The 20,189-nt window shown below is 53.3% G+C and overlaps 1 protein-coding gene across 1 annotated transcript; it reads left to right on the top strand.

The window, feature by feature from the left end:
- Nucleotides 1-30: 30 nt before the first annotated feature.
- Nucleotides 31-19,359, top strand: zc3h13 (zinc finger CCCH-type containing 13). Its single transcript, XM_060049308.1, has 21 exons — nucleotides 31-409; nucleotides 1,185-1,358; nucleotides 2,434-2,537; nucleotides 3,131-3,242; nucleotides 3,445-3,553; nucleotides 4,056-4,198; nucleotides 4,250-4,279; nucleotides 4,637-4,785; nucleotides 5,199-5,405; nucleotides 6,016-6,186; nucleotides 7,057-7,430; nucleotides 8,596-9,081; nucleotides 9,733-10,038; nucleotides 11,200-11,659; nucleotides 12,133-12,332; nucleotides 12,636-13,922; nucleotides 14,450-15,250; nucleotides 16,159-16,302; nucleotides 16,766-16,966; nucleotides 18,149-18,312; nucleotides 18,557-19,359. The coding sequence occupies exons 2-21, from the start codon at nucleotides 1,194-1,196 to the stop codon at nucleotides 18,878-18,880; spliced, it is 5,937 nt and encodes a 1,978-aa protein (XP_059905291.1). The 5' UTR covers nucleotides 31-409; nucleotides 1,185-1,193; the 3' UTR covers nucleotides 18,881-19,359.
- The last annotated feature ends 830 nt before the right edge of the window (nucleotides 19,360-20,189 follow it).

Here is a 20,189-nt window from a genome sequence, read left to right as displayed (position 1 = left end):
TTTTACTTATTATTATTTTATTACTTGAGAATAATTCTTATTTTTTATTACTTGAAGTCCCGCATATTGTACTCCATATCACCTATAGGGGGCGGTCGTATTGGGGCCCAATAAGTGCAACAAGTAGGACGCTTTTGGTACTCCGTGTCCCTAGGGGACGGTCATGCGTCCCGCTTGCAGTACTCCATACCACATATAGGGGGCGGTCGTGCTGTGGGCGCTTCTTCCTCGAGCCTCCCAGCGGTAAAGCGGCGACCAATCACCGCACGCGAACCCGTCGCCAACATGAAGGCATACAGGGGAGCCTGCTCGTAGCTTCCTTTGAAGCAAATGAATTAAACTCGTCTTTCCATGAAAGTGAACTCCCGTACTGGACACAAATAGATGCGACACCGAATAAATATTTTGGGTGAGGCCTGTTTTTAATCTATTCGCTCTGTTGTTGTGAGTGGGGAGCGGTGTGTGTGTGTGTGTGTGTTGTGGGCTTTTGGGATAAGGCTTTGTAGGCCGCAGTGTATCAACGGTGCGCGGAGTCCTGCATGATACTGTTGTGCAGAAACTTCACCATAGGCAGATATTTTGCGTTATAAGTGCGTACTCGTATCCGGATTGCATGCATATCATCGCTGATCTACCGCAGTAACAAAAGGAAAATCATCCAGCCAACATTTTTATTGTAACAGATTGTTTACTAGGTAATAAAACAGTAATATTGTCAATCCCACACAGAGCCAACCGTATCCCATTTGTTTAACTATATAAGCGTTGTTTTAAGTAAGCCTGACCATAGTAGAATCAGTTCTCATAAGATTACTGATTTTATGATTGCATTGGCTTTCTACTAAATCTTAAATACATTGCTTTCATTTTTTTTTACATTGCCTTTATTTTCTCTCATTTATTTATTTTATTTTATTACTTCATTTGATTGAATGTTTGCTTTAGCTCTCTGCTAAATCTTAAATTGATTTCACTTTCTATAATACATTTTTTAATCTTTGCCTTTGTTTTCTATGATCTTTTATTAGTTTCTTTCATTTTATGACATGTTTCTACCTGAAGCAATTCTGAGCAAGCAAGTCTGCCTCGTGTATGAAAAGTGTATATAAAGTGTCTATAAAGTTGCCTTGCCTTGCCTAAATGTCCTCCCTTGTTCACTTTTGGGTTGTGTTTTCGCCTCCCAGTCCTGCAGAATGTCCAAGATCAGGCGGAAGGTAACAGTGGAGAATTCTAAGACCATATCCGACAGCAGCAGCACCGCCAGCAGCAGCGCCGCCAGCGCCAACCCCGCCGCCGCCTCCCGTCGACCCAGCGTATTCGAGAGACTCGGGCCAAGCACTGGGAGTAATGCTGTTGATGTGAGTGACCCTCGCTCGCTCGCTCACTCACTCACTCACTCACTCACTCACTCACTCACGAGAGTAATGCTGTTGATGTGAGTGACGCTCGCTCACTCACTCACTCACTCACTCACTCACCGAGAGTAATGCTGTTGATGTGAGTGACGCTCGCTCACTCACTCACTCACTCACTCACTCACTCACTCACTCACTCACCGAGAGTAATGCTGTTGATGTGAGTGACCCTCGCTCGCTCACTCACTCACTCACTCACTCACTCACTCACTCACCGAGAGTAATGCTGTTGATGTGAGTGACCCTCGCTCGCTCACTCACTCACTCACTCACTCACTCACTCACGAGAGTAATGCTGTTGATGTGAGTGACCCTCGCTCACTCACTCACTCACTCACTCACTCACTCACTCACTCACTCACTCACTCACTCACTCACTCACTCACTCACTCACTCACTCACTCACTCACTCACTCTCTTACTGACTGGGAGTAATGCTGTTGATGTGAGTGACCTTTTCTCACTCACTCACCCCTTTGCACTCACTTACTCAGTCACTCAGTCACTCAGTCAGTCAGTCACTCACTCACTCACTCACTCACTCACTCACTCACTCACTCACTCACCGGGAGTAATGCTGTTTATGTGAGTGCCACTCACTCCCTCACTCCCTCCCTCACTCACTCACTCACTCACTGACTCACTCACTCACTCACTCACTCACTCACTCACTCACTCACTGGGTTGCAGCAATGGAAATCAGTGTCTAATATGTAGTTATTTAAGAGTCTGGGGGTGCTGTATTTGGCAAAACCTGACCCCTGACACACTTTTCACGTTGTTTATCCTGGTAGGTGGCAGAGAGACTTTGGGAGAAAGTTCCACCATTAGAGGCATTAGAGGCAAGTTGATAGTAGTTTTGTTTGGCAACTATGAAGCCACTTACGAATATTCACATCTCTTTATTTGTGTAGTGCAATAATAATACCACAGAGTGTAATTATCATTGACTCCTCCTGCTTCCGATTGGCTCCCTCCAGCCCACCTGACCCTGGCCCTGTGTGTGTGTTTGTTTCAGAGTCAATGTAGGAACTGGTTGAAGACTGGGAACTGCAGCTACGGCACCACGTGCCGATACACACATGGCCCCCAGCAGCGAGGCAAAGGATTCAGTTTCAGCCGGTAAGGACGACCCATGGCCCTGACTCTCGGGCAGGAAGCGTATGAGATGCACTGTATGACAGACAGCCTTGAAGAGATATTACTGAAGGACTATTCTATGGCGATATGTTTTTCTGACTGTTTTTTTTTTAGAAACACTACTGCCTGACTGTTTTAGAGAGACAGATATAACTTTTTTGCAGAGTCATGACTGATTTAGAGAGTGAAATGACTTTTAATAGACATACAGTATACCTGCCTGACTGTTTTATAGTGACATGACTGACTGACTGTTTTAGAGAGTGACATGACTTTTTACATAGACAATCATTTCTGACTGCTTTATAGAGACTGACATGACTTTTAATAGATATACAGTATACCTGCCTGACTGTTTTATAGAGACATGACTGACTGTTTCAAAGATAATTTACCGGATGGTTTTCAAAGAGACCTGACTGTTAAACAGAAACATGAAAGCCTTGTTTATAGAGAGACACTTTACTGACCGTTCTGTTACGTTGTGTCCGCCCGAACGCCTGGTTTAGGGCGACCTCACTGTCTGACTGTTGTCCCGTGTCCCCTGTGCCCCCCCCCCCCCCCCCCCCCCCCAGGTCAGCAGAGAGGCCCCCCGGTGACCTGCGGGAGAGAATGAAGAATAAGAGACAGGATGCTGACTCAGAGAAGAGAGACTTAGAAGAGCCCACATCGCCCCCCACCGTTAAAGTGAGTACCCCCACATCACCCCCCACCGTTAAAGTGAGTACCCCCACATCGCCCCCCACCGTTAAAGTGAGTACCCCCACATCGCCCACCGTTAAAGTGAGTACCCCCACATCACCCAACGTTATAGTGAGTACCCCCACATCGCCCACCGTTAAAGTGAGAACCACGGCCCTAAACGCCTGTTTCCTCTCTCCCCCAGCAGAGAGATTCATCCCGCGGCCGACACCGGGAGAAGGAGGACATCAAGATCACCAAGGAGCGCACCCCCGCCAGCGAGGAAGAGACCGCCGAGTGGGAAGCCAGTCGCGAAGGTGAGCGTCCGTCCGTCCGTCCGTCCGTCCCCTCCCCCCAACCGCTGGGAGTCAGACCCCTCCCTGACAGCCAGAGTCTAGACTGCTCTACCCCCATAATATGTCTGTGAGGGTGCGTGAACGTTTAATTGTTGATTGTCCGGAAAATAAAAGTTTGACATGGCTAGATGATTGGAACGTGTTCTTAAAGGGATACGTTAGACCGGAGCTAAACTTCTTAAAGGGATACGTTAGACCACAGCTGTACTTCTTAAAGGGATACGTTAGACCGCAGCTGTACTTCTTAGGATACGTTAGACCGCATTTCAACTTCTTAAAGGGATACGTTATACCTGGCTTGACTGTGTTCTTAAAGGTATATGTTAGACCGTAACTGAACTTCATAAAGGGATATTTTAGACAACAGCTGAACTTCTTAAAGGGATATGTTCGACCTCAGCTGGACTGCTTTGTAACAGGTTCTTAAAGGGATACCTTCCAACCGTTTTTCCGTACGTTCCAGACTCTGACGTCGGGGACTACGACTACGAACTCTCGCTGGAGATGAAGCGGCAGAAGATCCAGCGTGAGCTCCTCAAGCTGGAGCAGGAGAACCACGAGAAGAGGGAGGAGATCGTCATCAAGAAGAAGAAGGAGAAGGAGGAGGTGGCGGCCTCCACCATCACCACCAGCTCCTCCACCGCCGCCACCTCCAAGACTCGAACCGGCAACCCCAGCACCACCAAGGTACCAACAGGGGGCAAGGCACAGATCACATAGATGACAAAATCTGGAGTCACAGCAGCAAAGGACGGAGAACATAACCATACAAATGGTCCAGATGCTAAATAATCAACACGTCTATAAACGATACATGTAACACTAAATTAAACACAATCTAAAGCATATCTTTGCATTGTCATCAGAAGATTTACATAAACCGGCCAATGTTTTGTAAATGTAAATCTAGTTTTACGTTAGTTTTACATATTTTGTTAGGTACAGTTGGGTATCATGATACCATTAGCCGGCTTTACATTTCTGAGGTGACGTCGTTCTAACAGCTCTGGCTATGGTAATATTCTCCCCCCTCCCTCCCCCCAGGGGTCTCCCGAGCGCTCCAGCTCCAAGGACTCCCCCGCCTCCAGGAAGTCCAGCGGCTCCCCCAAACACAAGGTCTCCTCCAAGGGCCCCGGCTCCGGGAAGAAGGAGAAGAAGGCGTCGGGGGCCTCCCCCCTCTCCGACTCCACCAGGTGAGGGGTCCGCCCGCGTGCCCCTGGCCTCGTTTAATCCAGTTTAATCCAGCTGCAGCCGTGGTCCGAAAGGGACTTGAGTGGAGTGGGTTCAGTTGTGAAGTCGCAAAAACCCAAAAAGAGTGAGACTCATAGGATCAGACCCCAAAAAGAGTGAGACTCATATAATCAGACCCCAAAAGAGTGAGACTCGTAGAATCAGTGGCAAAATGTGCGTTTGACAACAACGCGCGGGCCGCACTAACACTAAACTTTGATGTCAAGTAGGGGGACACAAAATATCATCCCGCGGGCCTCAATTGGCCCCCGGGCCGCGAGTTTGAGCCCCCTGCTGTAGCGCGCACCCGTCGTCATAGAGATCATGGCTCTGTCTGACGTCGCTCACCGCTCGGCCCTCTCCCTCTCGCCCCCAGGTCGTCGAAGGGGGGCCACGGCAAGAAGAAGGGGCCCCGCACGCCCAGCCCGCCGCCGCCGGTCCCCGCCGAGGGCCCCGCGCCGGGCAAGAAGCACAAGGGGAAGCACAAGAACAAGGAGAAGCTGGCCGAGGAGAAGCCCCCCAAGGAGGGCAAGGACCGCGGGCGGGACGCCGAGAAGCACAAGGAGAAGAAGGACAAGAGGAGGTAGGTCTGGGGGGCGGGGGGTGGAGCCTAGGGGGGTGTAGGTCTGGGGGGGCGGGGCCTAGGGAGTGTAGGTCTGGGGGGCGGAGCCTAGGGGGTGTAGGTCTGGGGGGGTTCTGGGTTGAACCCGTATAGTGCTCTTTTTCGTCGGGAAGCAGATTCGTTGTATCGGATATTTTTGAGGCGGACCGAATCAGAACTGTCGTCGGAAACTTATATTTTCTTACTTTTCCGATGCCGTGACCCTTCTCTGTGGTTAATTTTTGATGCAGGGGACCGAGGCGAGGGAATAATTAGCCCTGTAAAATAAGCAATACATTCTCAACATTTAAAAGCTGGTTAGCCCGTCTCTAGACATTTGTCAGCACGATAACAAATAAAACGACTGGCAATTTGTCGTTCTTAACTGTCTGTTGATGTGACGTCGACATTATATGGTTTGCATTGCTATGTTCATAGTCAGCCATTTTTGTTTTAAGGTGTAAATGAACCCCCTATTTCGACACGAATAAAAAAACAAACAAGTCTTGTGGTATCATTTTAAATGTAGTTCTATATATTAATACCAATTTTTTATCGAAAGATCAACCGATTGTTCTCCAACCGTCCCCAGGGACCGATCCGACAGCTCCCACAAGGCCAAGCGCTCGGCCGCCTCGGAGGAACGTTCCGGAAGCCTGTCGTCCCCCATGAGGGACCCCAGCCCCCCCTCCAGGAAGAAGTCCGCCTCCCCCACCAAGACCTCGTCCCACAAGACCCCCGGCCCGCCCTCGTCCCCACGCAGGTCAGTACGGCCCCCCTCGGCAGAACATCAGCGGCACCTATTGGACGATGAGTAGAGGAGGCTGCTGCTGATTGGTTGATAGTCAACACGTGTTTTTTGAGGACAGACGTTATGGGAGGAGATGTGTTTCTAAAGCAACTAGGAAGAGCGATCGATAGAAATTGATTGATCCCTGAAATGACGGCATCAGATGCTCCATTCAGGAAACGGGAGAGTTATGTTAAAGAAAGGGAAAGTAAAATAAACGTCTGTGTCACAAAACGAAAGCAAACTGTAAAGTTAGTCGGCGTGAAGTGTAAAAACGAAAGGCAAGGGCAGCGCAGAGAACCATGCAGAGCAGCTAAAGGAATCGGCCTCGGTTTACGCCGTTTACCATGAATTCTGAAATTCAATAAAGCAATTAAAACGAAAAAGAGCGGGAACGCGGTCTGCTGGGGACACCCCCGCCTGCTACCGTCCCCCCCCCCCCCCTCCCCCCCCCCACCACACATCGCCATGATGGCGTCGGGCTCTTCTAGGGCTGATCGATTATGAAAAAAAAAATCATAATCACGATTATTTTGATCAAGATTGAAGTCACGATTATTCAAACGATTATATTTGAGTTTGAAAACATGACGTATTTTTATTCAGGATGTCTCTCCCAGAAAACACTGGAAAGAACTGGGAAAAAAAATACACAAAATGGTCAAAAAGCAAAATGTTCAAATCTAATTAATGCACAGAAACGTATCCAGCTGTTCTTTCTATTAAAACATTTAATAAAAAAAACAACGATTATATTAGTTTTGTGTTTTTGTAGTTTTTCGTGTACATGTGCTACAGTGTCCTAACGTCCTCTCTCCCCCTCTCTCCCCCCCCCCCCCACAGGTCCCCGTCTCCCCCGCCCCGCCACCGCCACACCCCCACCCCCCCCCGCCACCACTCCCCCTCCTCCCACTCGGGCTCGTCCGCCCAGCGCCACTCGCCCTCCCCCCGGGGCCGCCGACGCGCCTCCGTCTCCCCCGGTTACCACCGGGACGGCGCCAACGCCGCCGCCGCCGCCCCCTCCTCCGGCCGAGGGGCCGGCAGCGCCACCCCCCCGGGCTCCGGCTCCAGGCGCTCGCGGTCGCCGCCCTACTCCTCGCCGTCGCATCGCCGCGGCGAGCGCGCCAGCCCCGGGCGCCGCCAGGAGCGGAGCCGCGGCGAGCGGGAACGGAGCCCCCCGCCGGCCGCCCCCCCGCCGTCGGACAAGAGGAGAGACGGTGAGCGTCGCGCGAGTGCCGGGGTTGTTTACTATTTGTACTTTTTGACCTTTAACCTTTGACCTTTGCCCTCGCTTTTAAAGAGATCCAACTCTTAGCCATTTCACCCTGGCACCTTTTAAGACGAACATTCTCTATATTCTCTCATTCTCCTTATTGTGGATACATCGTAAATAAATGCAGTATTGATGTATTCGCAAAAAAGAGTCAGCTTTAGGGAGTTGGAAGCCCCGCCCGCAAACTTCGACGTGTTGGAAGCAAAACACAGAATTCCGCTGCATGCTTTGTTTCACGTGCTGCCCGCCAAACGCTCCGCCACGTCGCCGTCCTTCGGCGAAAGTATCCGGTGTGTCTCCTGTATGTGTGAACAGGTCTGACGCGGCTTATCTCTGGACGTGTGTTGCATTGCATCTGTAAAAGTTCATGTGTGAAAGGCCCGTCTGTGTGTTTCTGGTCACACAGTCTCTCTGGTCACTCAGTGTCTCTGGTCACTCTGTCTCTCTGGTCACTCTGTCTCTCTGGTCACTCTGTCACTCTGGTGACTCTGTCTCTCTGGTCACTCTGTCTCTCTGGTCACTCTGTCTCTCTGGTCACTCTGTCACTCTGGTCACTCTGTCACTCTGGTGACTCAGTCTCTCTGGTCACTCTGTCACTCTGGTCACTCTGGTGACTCTGTCACTCTGGTGACTCTGTCTCTCTGGTCACTCTGTCACTCTGGTCACTCTGTCTCTCTGGTCACTCTTTCTCTCTGGTCACTCTTTCTCTCTGGTCACTCTTTCTCTCTGGTCACTCTGTCTCTCTGGTCACTCTGTCTCTCTGGTCACTCTGTCACTCTTTCTCTCTGGTCACTCTGTCACTCTGTCACTCTGGTCACTCTGTCACTCTGGTCACTCTGTCACTCTGGTCACTCTGTCTCTCTGGTCACTCTTTCTCTCTGGTCACTCAGTCTCTCTGGTCACTCTTTCTCTCTGGTCACTCTGTCACTCTTTCTCTCTGGTCACTCTGTCACTCTTTCTCTCTGGTCACTCTGTCACTCTTTCTCTCTGGTCACTTGGTGTCTCTGGTCACTTGGTGTGTTTGTGGTCACTCTGTCTTGGTGTGCTCGTGGTCTCTCTGTGTCTCTCTGGTCTCTCGGTCACTCTTGTCTTCCCCCTCGGTCCCCCAGAGAGCCGCGGGAAGCGGGACAAGGACTCCAGCCGGGACGAGCGGGACTACGAGCCGGAGCAGAGCTCGTCCCGGGACGACCGGGAGAGCCGGGAGCAACCGCGGGAGCGCCGGGACGGGCGCGGCGACCGCGGCCGGGAGTCGACCCGGGAGCACGCCCGGGACGCCAAGGAGACGAGGGAGACCCGACCGGACCCCCGCTCGGCCAGGGAGTCCCTGGAGCGCCGGGACCGGGAGCGGGACAAGGAGCGCGAGAAGGAGCGGGAGAAGGAGAGGCCGGAGCGCAAGGAGGAGCCGGCCTCGGCCTCGGCGGCGGCCCAGGAGGAGAGGGGCTACGGGAGGGGCCACGGGGGGCGCGAGGAGGCCGCCCGCGGGGAGGGGAAGGCCGAGGGCAGAGGGGAGGGCCGGAGTACCGAAGCCCGGGCGGAGAGGAACGGGCGGGGCCGCGGCCGGACCGCCGACGCTCCCGCCGCCGCCGCAGAGAAAAGTGAGATTCCGGTTTTGTTCCCGGGGTTTGGGGCGTTCCCGGGTTTAAAGGTTTACGGTTATAAAGTGCGGTTGAAATTATAATATATATTTTATATTAAGACTGCTTGGTTTATAGCATTTGTTTTTAATGCTTTTAATCAAACCGTCTTAAGATAAAAAAAAATACGTTTTAGTTCACATCACAAAAGTATAATAAAAAATATCTGAATTTTAAAATGTTATCCTACAAATGATATTGAATATATGCAAATAATTAAAAAAAAAATATATATATATATAAATATATTACATTCAAATTTCTTTCATTTGAAATAAGATCCGACAAAATGATCTTATCTGGTGGAACCAATTAATATAAAAACCATGCGTTAAAAAAATATATTTCTATATTCAATATTATATTCCTCACAAAGAATATAATAATGACATTAGCCCTTTGTAACTTCCGGCAAGGCAACCTCATGCACGTTTTTATTAAAATAGAAACTCAAAAAATAAAATAATCAAATCAAACGGATAAGTAAAAGAAAACAAAGGCAAAGTAAAACGTGTTTACGGGTTAGCAGGAAGCTAATGCTAACATGAAAGCCTTCAGTCTTAAGTCCTCAGGGAGTTAATCCTTCCTTAACCCCCCCGCCCCTCTCCCCAGGCTCCACCAGGACGTCCCGCGGCGCCCCGCCTGAGGGCAGCCACGACAGCTGGGAGTCCCGCAGCGGCTCGGCCCGGGAGCGCAGCACGGAGCGCACCAGCGACCGCGGCGGCGGCGGCGGCGGCGGGAGCGCCACCGGGAGTGCCGCCGCGGAGCGGGCCCCCGAGAGGGGCTCCGACCGGCCGGCGGAGCGGGGCGACCGCTACGAGGGCGGGGACCGCCGGGGGGAGGCGTATGAGCGGCGAGGAGGAGGAGGAGGGGGAGGAGCCAGCGGCGAGCGGGACCGCCGGGAGACCCGGGAGAGAGGTAGGACCTTTCGGCCGCCGAACCCGGACCCGAACCGTCGAGGGTTTGGATTGTAAAGTCAAAACGTTAAGTTGTAAAACTATTATAAAAAGGGGATCAAATAGGGCCTAAAAAATGTTTGGGTTTGGATCCGGTTTCCAACCGACCCTGTCAATTTATGTGCGACCCAAATTTTTTTATGAGCTTTAAAAAAATAAATAAAAATAAAAAATTGATGCAAACTATAATTACGTTTTTGTACAGCACCTCTTCATTCGCTCATCCTTATTCAGTACAAGGATGAGCGAATTTTCTCATTTTTAAATGAAAACAACCTACCTATCATTCGCTGCCGCTGAAAAAAAATAAATAAATAATTCCCTACCTACCCGTGACCTCAACTGACAACCAACAGGAACCAAATTTTTTTTTTTTATGCCTAGTGGTGGAATCCTGTTATTTACTTAAAATATTGAGCCCTGCTTTCCGCTTCAAATATTTAACCCTAGGGCTGGGTGATATTGCACAGATTATCTTTTTGATATTAATCAAGTTATATAATTTGATACTGCTGCAGCCTGAAGAAACCAGAGTGTTCATTAGTTAAAACATACACTTTTGTTTATTACCATATTTGTGATAAGGAAAAATTTAATCACATTTAAATGTAAACATTTAACTCCACAAGCTTGTTTTATACTTAATATAATAATAATGAACACTGTTATTGAGTTGAAATGTTGAGCCGAGTCCCGGTCATTTAAGGCGGTCGTCTCGAGATACCCATTCTGTTCTCTTTGGCGACCCCTGTGTGGATAAGCAGTCATTGTTCCAGTAGAACCCCTCCCCTAGTTTGTTCGTGACATTCATAATGCTGCGAATGCGAGGGCCTTCTCAGTAGGCCGTAGGCTCACTCGGCGATCGATGGTGACCTGACTTACATGGATTCACGTGAAAAGCTTTGAGAACGCCACTTTAGAAGTGAATTAGTCACCATTCACTCATTTCAAGAACTTGAAGCTCGTTAATGCTCTCTGCCCTGGCTCTGTATCTCCCCTTATTAGTGAGGGGTTCAACCCATCAACCTTACACATCCACGACCCCCACATAGTCCTTTTCCCAGATGAACAGGAGAAAAGAGCAGGAAGTGACCCGGACTGTATTTCATTTCCCCGTGCCCAGATCAGAGAGCGGCTTCCCCGAGCCGACACCAGGAGCCGGAGCGCGAGGAACGCCGCGGCGACCGGGGCGAGGACCGCCGGGAGGACCGCAACCGCGACCGGGAGCGCGAGAGGGAGAGGGAGAAGGAGCGCGAGAAGGAGCGGGAACGCGAGCGCGAGAAGGAGAGGGAGCGGGAGAAGGAGAAGGAGCGCGAGGCCGAGCGGGAACGCACCCGGGAGCGCGACAGGGAGCGCGAGAGGGAGAGGGAGCGGGAACGGGAGCGGGAGAAGCGGGAGCGAGAGAGGGAGCGGGAGCAGGAGGAGCGCGAGAGGGAGCGCCGCGAGAGAGAGAGGGAGAGGGAGCAGCGAGAGAGAGACCGCCAGCGGGAGTGGGAGGAGCGGGAGAAGGAGCGGCGGGAACGCCGAGAGGAGCCGCGGGAGGAGAGGGCGGCGAGGGAGTCCCACGACGACCGCAAGGCCAGGTGCGTATCCACGGCTACCGTTTCACCCTCGTTCGTGGTCATGTAGCCTAGCAACAAGATCGTCCTGGTCATGTGACCCTGATCCATTTCGCTGCACTGATCAGGCTGTAATCAAGAGTGTTTATGATGCTTGATTTTAGCATTTATTTATTTTGAAATGCATTTACTTATTTAGACAGTGTTTTAATTTAGTAGCACCCAACCAACGGCTAACTTTCCTCTGATGTAATCAACTAATAGCTTGGAAGATAATTGCTGAACTGTTAAAAAAAAAAAAAAAAGATCGTAATGTTTTTTTATCGGAAAGTAAACTCATCAGAAAATATATTTTTTCCGAAATGCGGAAAAGAAGGTGTAAAGAATCAGCTACTTCCCTTACTTTGACATAACATCCCCCGGATTAGAAAATAAATCAGACAAACAGTCGTCCCGCGAAGACTAACGTTCCGATCTTTTTCTTTCCCCCGCCGCAGCCGTAAGCGGCACCGCGGCGAGAACACCCCCAGCCCGCGGCCGTCCCCCAAGCGCGCGGCGCGCGAGGCCAGCCCCGCCGACAGCGACGGCTACAACAGCGCCGAGGAGAAAAGTGAGCGCCCCATTGGCCGGGGGCAGGCCAAGCTCCACCCACATCCCCTCCTACCGAACCCAGTGTTCCCGCCTCCCACCTCCGACGGTAGGGAACCAATCTTTATTAGGGAGCCAATGAAATGACGACGGGACACGCCGGGCATTTTGGAACGCACACGTTTTAACGCAACGCACCGGTCTTAAAGGGACGGTGTCGTGTATCTTTGTTTTTTTTAGAATTTGTATTTATGATTATTGATTATTGATGTGTGTGTGTGTGTGTGTGTGTGTGTGTGTGTGTGTGTGTGTGTGTGTGTGTGTGTGTGTGTGTGTGTGTGTGTGTGTGTGTGTGTGTGTGTGTGTGTGTGTGTGTGTGTGTGTGTGTGTGTGTGTCTCTCTCTCTCTCCAGGCGGGGATAAGCACCGCCTCCTGAGCCAGGTGGTGCGGCCCCATGAGCCTCTGCTGCGCACGCCGCCCCGGGCCACGCCCACTTCCTCCGACGACAAGCCGGGCCGCTGGAAGGAGGAGGAGCGCCGAGGCGGGGTAGGGGGCGGGGCCGAGAAGAGGGACGGCCGCGGTCGCCACGACGACCCGGAGCCCCGCGGCGGCGGCGAGCGAGGGCGCGGCCCGCCGGACGGCGCCCGCTCCGACTCCCGCGGGCGGGGGCGGGACCCGCCCCGGGACGCCAGCCCCCCTCCGCCGGCCGTCGCCGTGGCGGCCGTCGCCGCGGGCGACGACCGCGACTCCGCCGGCTCCCAGGAGAACAAGAAGAAGGGCAAGTCGGCGCGGAAGGGCCCGAAGAAGAGCGGCGGCCGCAAGGACGAAGAGGCGCCGGGCCGCGACGCCGACCCCGCCGCCGCCGCCGCCGCCCAGGCTCCGCCCCCCGTCACCGAAGCCCCGCCCCCCGCCGCCCTGCTTCCGGCGCCGCTGCAGCACTCGCCGCGCAAAGGGGCGAAGAAGAAGACGGAGAGGAAGGCCAAGCGGCCCCGCGGCGGGGGGGCGGAGTCCGACGGCTCGGCCGAGGACGACGCCCACCTGCCCCCGGGCAAGCGGCGGCGGGGGCCCCGCACCCCCCCGGGGCCCTCCCTGAGGCCGGGCCCCCCGGGCCCCGCCCCGCCGCCCAAGATGGACGCCAACTTCAGCGACTGGTCGGACGAGGAGGTGGGAGGAGGAGGGGGGGGCGGGGCCGCGGAGACGGCCCCGCCCCCCCGCCCGGACCGGGGGCCGCCCCCCCCGGCCGAGCGGGCCCCCGTGGAGCTGCTCCGCCGGGGCGGCGGGCCCCGGCGCGGCCGGGAGCGGGAGCGGGGCAACGCGGCTGCCCCCGCCATCGCCCCCCTGCTGCCCCAGGAGCCCCCCCACCTGCTGCTGCCCACCCTGCCCCCCCAGCCCCTCATGTCCCAGCCCCTGCTGCGCAAGCCCCTCCCCGAGGGGTCCCGGGGCGTCGGGGGCGGGCTCCAGAACCGCGGGGCCCCCCCCCCCTCCTCGCGCCGCCTCCGCTCGCCGTCCGGGGAGCCGGCGGGGCGCGAGGACCCCCCGGGGGCCCGGCCCGGCGGGGGCCGCCGCGGGCGCATGCAGGGGGCCCCCCCCTCCTCCCGGGACCGGGAGCGGGCGGGGCCCGGGGAGCACCCGTTCACCGAGAGGAAGTCCCGCATCGACCAGCTGAGGAGGGGGGAGCCCAGCCGCAGCACGTCCTCAGGTGAGCGCACGCACCCTCACACTCTCACTGTCACACTCTCACTGTCACTCTCTCACTGTCACTCTCACTCTCACTCTTACACTCTCTCTCTCTCACTCTCTCACCCTCACTCTCTCTCTCTCACTCTCTCACCCTCTCTCTCACTCTCTCACTCTCTCTCTCACTCACTCTCACTCTTACACTCTCACTCTGTCACCCTCACTCTCTCACTCTTACACTCTCTCACTCTTACACTCTCTCTCACTCCCTCACCCTCACTCTCTCACTCTCACTCTTACACTCTCTCTCACTCTTACACTCTCTCTCTCTCTCACTCTCTCACTCACACTCACACTCTCACTCTCACACTCTCACTCTCTCTCTCACTCTTACACTCTCTCTCTCACTCTCTCTCTCTCTCTCTCACTCTCTCACTCTCTCTCTCTCTCTCTCTCTCACTCACTCACTCACTCACTCACTCACTCACTCACTCTCTCTCTCACCAACCGCCTCTAACCCGGCCGTTCCCCCCCCCCCCCCCCTCTCAGACCGCCAGGACTCCCGCAGCCACAGCTCCCGCCGCAGCTCCCCGGACTCGGAGCGCCAGGGCCGCTCGCGCTCGCGCGCCGGCTCCTACGACAGCCGCGAGCGCGGCGCCACCGCCGCCGCCGGCGAGCGCGAGGCCTTCGACCGCAAGGAGCTGCGGCCCCCGGCCTCCTCCCAGCAGCCCCTGCTGTCCCAGCAGCCCCCGCTCCCCGTCCTCCTCCAGCAGCAGCAGCAGCACCAGCTGCCCCCCCAGCAGCAGCCCCCTCTGCTGGGCCAGGCGCCCCTCCTCCTCCAGCCCCTCCCCCCCCACCAGAACCCCCGCGACTGGGAGCGCGACTGGCCGGGCCAGGGCCTGGCCCCCCACGGGCTGGCGGCGCGCGGCCGCGAGCCGCTGCTGATGCGGCCGGGCCGGGAGCCCCTCCTCCGGGACCTCCGGGAGCGGGAGCGCCTGCTGCCCGAGGGGCTGATCCAGCAGCACGAGCGGGAGCGGGAACGGGAGCGGGAGAGGGACGCCCGCGGGGAGAGGGGCGGGCCGGGGGAGCGAAGCGGCGGCGGAGGCGGCGGCGACAGGGAGCGTGAACGCATGATGATGATGATGATGGAGATGGCGCCGCACGGGGATCCGCGGGCGCCGGGGCGCGGCGAGGGCGTGATGATGATGATGCGGCCCGAGCGACCCGAGCGACCCGAGTACGAGCCGCTGCTGCCCCGGGAGGCCTTCAGCGGCGAGGGGGAGAAGCCCGGGAACAGCCACCAGCCCGGGGGCGGGGAGGCGGCGGCGGACCGGCCCGACAGCGTGGACGGTAGGACGGAGCGGACCCCAGTGGTTCAGGGGAGGGGCTAATGGAGGGGGCGGAGACTGAGCACTCTTTAGAAACAAGTTGAACAAGTTTTCTTTTTTCTTTATTTTTTTTTCTTTTTCTTCCTTTTTTTCCTTTTTTCGTTCTTTTTTTTTTCTACCTTTTTTTTCTCTTTCGTTCTTTTTTTTCTTTATTTTAGTCTTTTCACATTTTTAAAGACATACCCACAATACGAGTACAATAACAGGAAAAATAGAAAGGGGGCACACCAGTATAAATGTAGTTTTATACACGTTTTCTTTCATTGCTTAGAGCTTATCCTGATTGTGTAGCGTCATCTATTCCCGTAATGAAGGAAGTCCATTTCTTCCATTGACTTGAGAACATCGCTCCTCTGGATCTGAACCCGATGCAGGTTTAAAGCTGGGGGAGGCCAATTAATTTTAGGAGGATTTTTTTGGTCGTATTTGTTGTTATTGTCTTAATAGTCAGACAACGATCAATAAATCTCCCCCAAAATGAATTATCTAAAAAATGTATCGGATGCAAGACGCGTCTGTCTGGCTACACACCTAACCGGCTACCAGAGCGCAGTAGTTTATATCACATTTTCGAATCACGATTCTGTCTACTTTTTGCTCTTGGAATACCTTCAATTTAAACGTATCAAAGAATTCATTTAATTAATTTAGACGGGTCACACTTACCGACTATTGGTGGCGCCGTGGGTTTAGTCTAGTTATTATGGTCGAAATCTCCAGACAAAGCTTCTGGGTTCACTTAATGTCTACCCCCTGAAACCCCTTTGGTTTAAAGTGCACCTCTGAATGGTTTCCTCTCAGTATGGCTTAAAGGTGGCGTCTATTTCTCCCGGCCGTGCTAACGGGCCCCGCCTCGTTTGCCTCCCACAGGGGACGACGACCCCAAGGAGGACGACAGCCAATCGGTGGTCTCCGGGGGCGAGGAGTACGAGCCAATCAGTGACGACGAGCTGGACGAGATCCTGGCCGGCAGCCAGAAGAAAGAGGACCAGCAGGACGACGAGAAGATCACAGGTAGACGACTAGCCACCGACCGCTAACCACCGACGAATTAGTTATCCCAGTGTCTTTAAACCCCTAACCTATAATCGATTAGTCCTACCAGTGTCTTGCCCCTAACCTCTTACTAATTAGCTATCCCAGTGTCTTTAAACCCCTTACTTATAATTAATTTGTCCTAGCAGTATCTCACCCCTATCCTTTAATTAATTAGATCTTCCAGTCACTAACCTTTAACCATTAATGATGAGTTATTCTGGTCTCTAACGCCTAACCTTTAATTAATTAGATCTTCCCGCCACTAACCTTTAACCACTAATGAATGAGTTATTCTGGTCTCTAAACCCTAACCTTTAATTAATTAGATCTCCCAGTCACTAACCTTTAACCCATAATGAATGAGTCATTCTGGTCTCTAACCTGTGATGAACGCGTCCTCCCGGTGTCTGACCTCTGACCCCCTCCCTGTGCGTCCCAGGCCCCCTGGACGTGATCGACGTGGACTGGTCCAGCCTGATGCCCAAGCAGAAGGCGGAGGCCCGGGCGGCGGGGGCCGCCCTGCTGCGCTTCACCCCCGGCGCCGTGCTGCTCCGGGCGGGCATCTCCAAGCGCCTGGCCGGGCCCCGGCTCCTGGAGCAGGTCCGAGAGGTCTGCCGGGGCGAGCTGGAGGACCCCAAAGGTACCCAGGGAGGGGGGGGGGGGGGACGAGATCGTTCTAGTCGTTGCTCGGTTGCGGTTAGGGTCGGCGTGCGTCAGGGCTTTGACTTCTGCCCGAAAATCATATTAGAAGTTTGTTTGTTTATTAATATTAATATTTGAATATATTCTAATATTTATTAATAATATTTTGACCGTTAAATGCCTTCAGTAAGACCTGGATTGGGCTTCGCGGGGTTTGTTTACCGGCGTTGCTATGGTTACCGGTCTTGCGCGTTCCGACGGTTTATTAGGTTTCTGATAAATCGCTGTCTAATCAATACTTCGCTCAGTGCCTCTTCCGTGGTCATTACAATATTATGAATAGACTGCGTCGGGTTCTCCGACGTCTCTCCCTCTTGGCCTGCCATAACAGGTTCGAGTATTAGGGCTGCCTAATATTCGTTCGAATTTTGATTTATTTTTTGAAGTTCGAATCATATTCGAATAACGAAGTTCAAAGTCAAAGCCCTAGCGTGTGTCGGGTTGAACCGTGATGACCGGGTTTCCGACTGCTTTCCTTTCTTTTCTTCTTTTTTTTTTTAATGTTGCACAAAAGTATCAAACTATCGAAACTTCCCTCGCTCTCTGTGTATAGATCAGGCTTTCAGGGCAACAGTCTGACAGCCTGCATGAAAATAAGCTTAAGTGGTCCGCCTGTAAAAGAGTGCTGCAAAACGGGTGGGTGGAAGCTACTCTCTGTGTACCTGGTGCAATTTTTATTTTTAACTTGGTTGTGCAGGGTTATTGTGTTCTGTACTCACTCTCACTTGTGCGATTGATCAAGCTGCTAAACGACTAACTGTAGCAAGCTTGTGTTTATTCAACAGCTGGAACGTTTGAATTTAAGACTTAAAACGGCGGTGTCTTATAGTATCAGCACGATGGGGAGCTAGCTTAATGTACAAATGTCCGGTTTTGCTTCAACGGGAAGGGTTTGAAATGGTCAAATGTTCCCTCTATCATCAAAACGATTATATTAACCGAACATTTACGGTAGAATTACGAATAAACGTAACTAGGCTATAAGGAAATCACACATCAAGGTGGCTCAAGGCGACCGTGTAAGCGGCAAATGTAGCGATGCTAACTACTAGCGTAGCGCATGGCCGTGCTGTCACGCGGTCGTTAACGCTGTGCCCCCCCCCCCCCCCCTCTCTTCCAGACGCTGACAAGCTCTTCGAACACGACCTGGGGGCCCTCAACATGGCCGCCCTCAACCGGCGGGTGGAGAGGGCGGGGCTGCTAAGCAACCTGGGCCCCTGCTGCAAGGCCCTGTGCGCCCGCCGGGACTTCGCCATTCGGCGGCAGCTGCTGAAAAACGACAAGGTGGGCGTGGTCTCACTCGGCGCCCGCCAATGACAGAGCGGCTTCAGCTTTGTTGTCAACGCACGCACGCACACACACGCACGCACACGCACAGGGAAACACACATAAACAGGGAAACGCACACGGAGAGACGCTAATCAGAAAGGGAACGTTTCGACGTCGCTCCCCACGCCTGTGCTTCCTAACTCCTCCCCCCTCCGTCCCCCCGCCCCCCCGCCCCCCCCCCCCCCTCTCCCCCTCCCAGGGTCTGATCAAGCAGATGTACCCCGTGACCCCCGGCCTGGACACGGAACTCATGCAGCTCAGCATGCGTCTCTTCCGGAGGAGCATGTCCGCCGCCGCCGCCGCCGCCGCCCCCCCCGCCCCCGCCCCCGCCACGCCAACCCCCACCACCCCGACGACCGCCGTCACCCCGACCGACAAGACCGACGCAGGAGCTCCGCCTCCGGCCGCCACCGACGCCCCCACCTCACCACCACAGACGCCACCCGAGGCAGACGAGGAGGCGGCGGCCGCGGCCGGGAACAGCCAACAGGGCGCCGTGCCGACGGAGATATCCGTCTCCTGAACCGATTAGACGCCTTTTTAGTATTGAGTCTTTTTTTTTATTTTTTTTATACGTGTCTGTGTGTGTGTGTGTGTGTGTGTGTGTGGCCCATTCGCCTACACACCCGCTAAGCGATCGCTTCGTGACATAGGCTCTTTGTTTGTTTTTGGTTTTTATTAATCGCGTTGCAAAACAACGTTTTGTGAGCTATTTACATACAGTCAGTGCTTATAACTTTTTTCATTTTGTGTGCGGCTGAGAGTCCAGTGTAGCTGAGCCATGAGACTTGGCGCCCGTGTGGAGGTCGTGTACAATGAACTAAAGCGAGAGAAGCAAGAGGCCGCGGAAATTAGATGGCGGTGGATTTGTGTTCAGGAGATTTTAGAAAACCCCGGGTGCAACGCATCTCTCGCCGCGTGAAATGATCTGTTTTTTTGTGTCTCTGTGTTGTGCATTGGATGCTTAATCTGTGCATTAAAATGGTTAGATGTTTGAGTGTTTTTTGGCATCGGGTTTCTTACTTTATGTGAAATGACGTTGGAATACGATGTTCACTAGCGCTGATAATGTGACCCATGAGGCCCTGAAATGTGGGTGTGAGTTTGTGTTTTTGTATACACTATGGAAGGATGAGCTTCATATAAGTATTATGGTCTTTGTTGAACTGATGAACGAACCCATGAACAAGAGTCTCCCGGGTGAACTTCATCGTTCACCTCAAGTAAGCACTGGCAAGCCATTCTCTGCCTGAATCTATTTTATTTTTTGTCTTACCATTATTCATACTAGCTGCTTGTGGCTATGTGCTTGTCTGATGTGTTTATTATGAATGGCTTGGCAATGACTTTGCAACAGATCCGAGATGGCTGAACCCCCACCCCACAGTAGAGACGGTGGGTCTGACTACTCTATGCCAGTGTTGCAATTTTGGATCTTCCAGTAAAGAGCCACCACCACCTCCAACATATCAACAAAACACCCTAAGAAAAACTGAGTGCATTATTCATCGCACTTATGAGCACTGAAATGTATTGCTTTTTGGTGCCTGAGAAACGTGAATGAACACATTCGTTAGATAGTGAACCTTCATTTCCTCAGTACATCATGGTGGCCCTGGACAAAGTTGTGAGTGATTGGGAAGCAGGCATTGCATGCTTAGCAGGAAGAGACACTGACCTGGGGAAAGAATCTTAGAGTGGAAAGATGTTAAACTGGCCCATCAGTTAGAGCATCACTGGCGTTTGTACAGTAAAGACACGATTTATTTGTCAATCATAATCCGTTATTAGAAAGCCTTGACTTTTTGACCGTTTTTTAATAACTTGGAATA

Source organism: Gadus macrocephalus, chromosome 4 (assembly GCF_031168955.1).
Source record: "Gadus macrocephalus chromosome 4, ASM3116895v1".
Lineage (NCBI taxonomy): Eukaryota > Metazoa > Chordata > Actinopteri > Gadiformes > Gadidae > Gadus > Gadus macrocephalus.
This window is presented reverse-complemented; position numbering and strand designations above follow the sequence as displayed.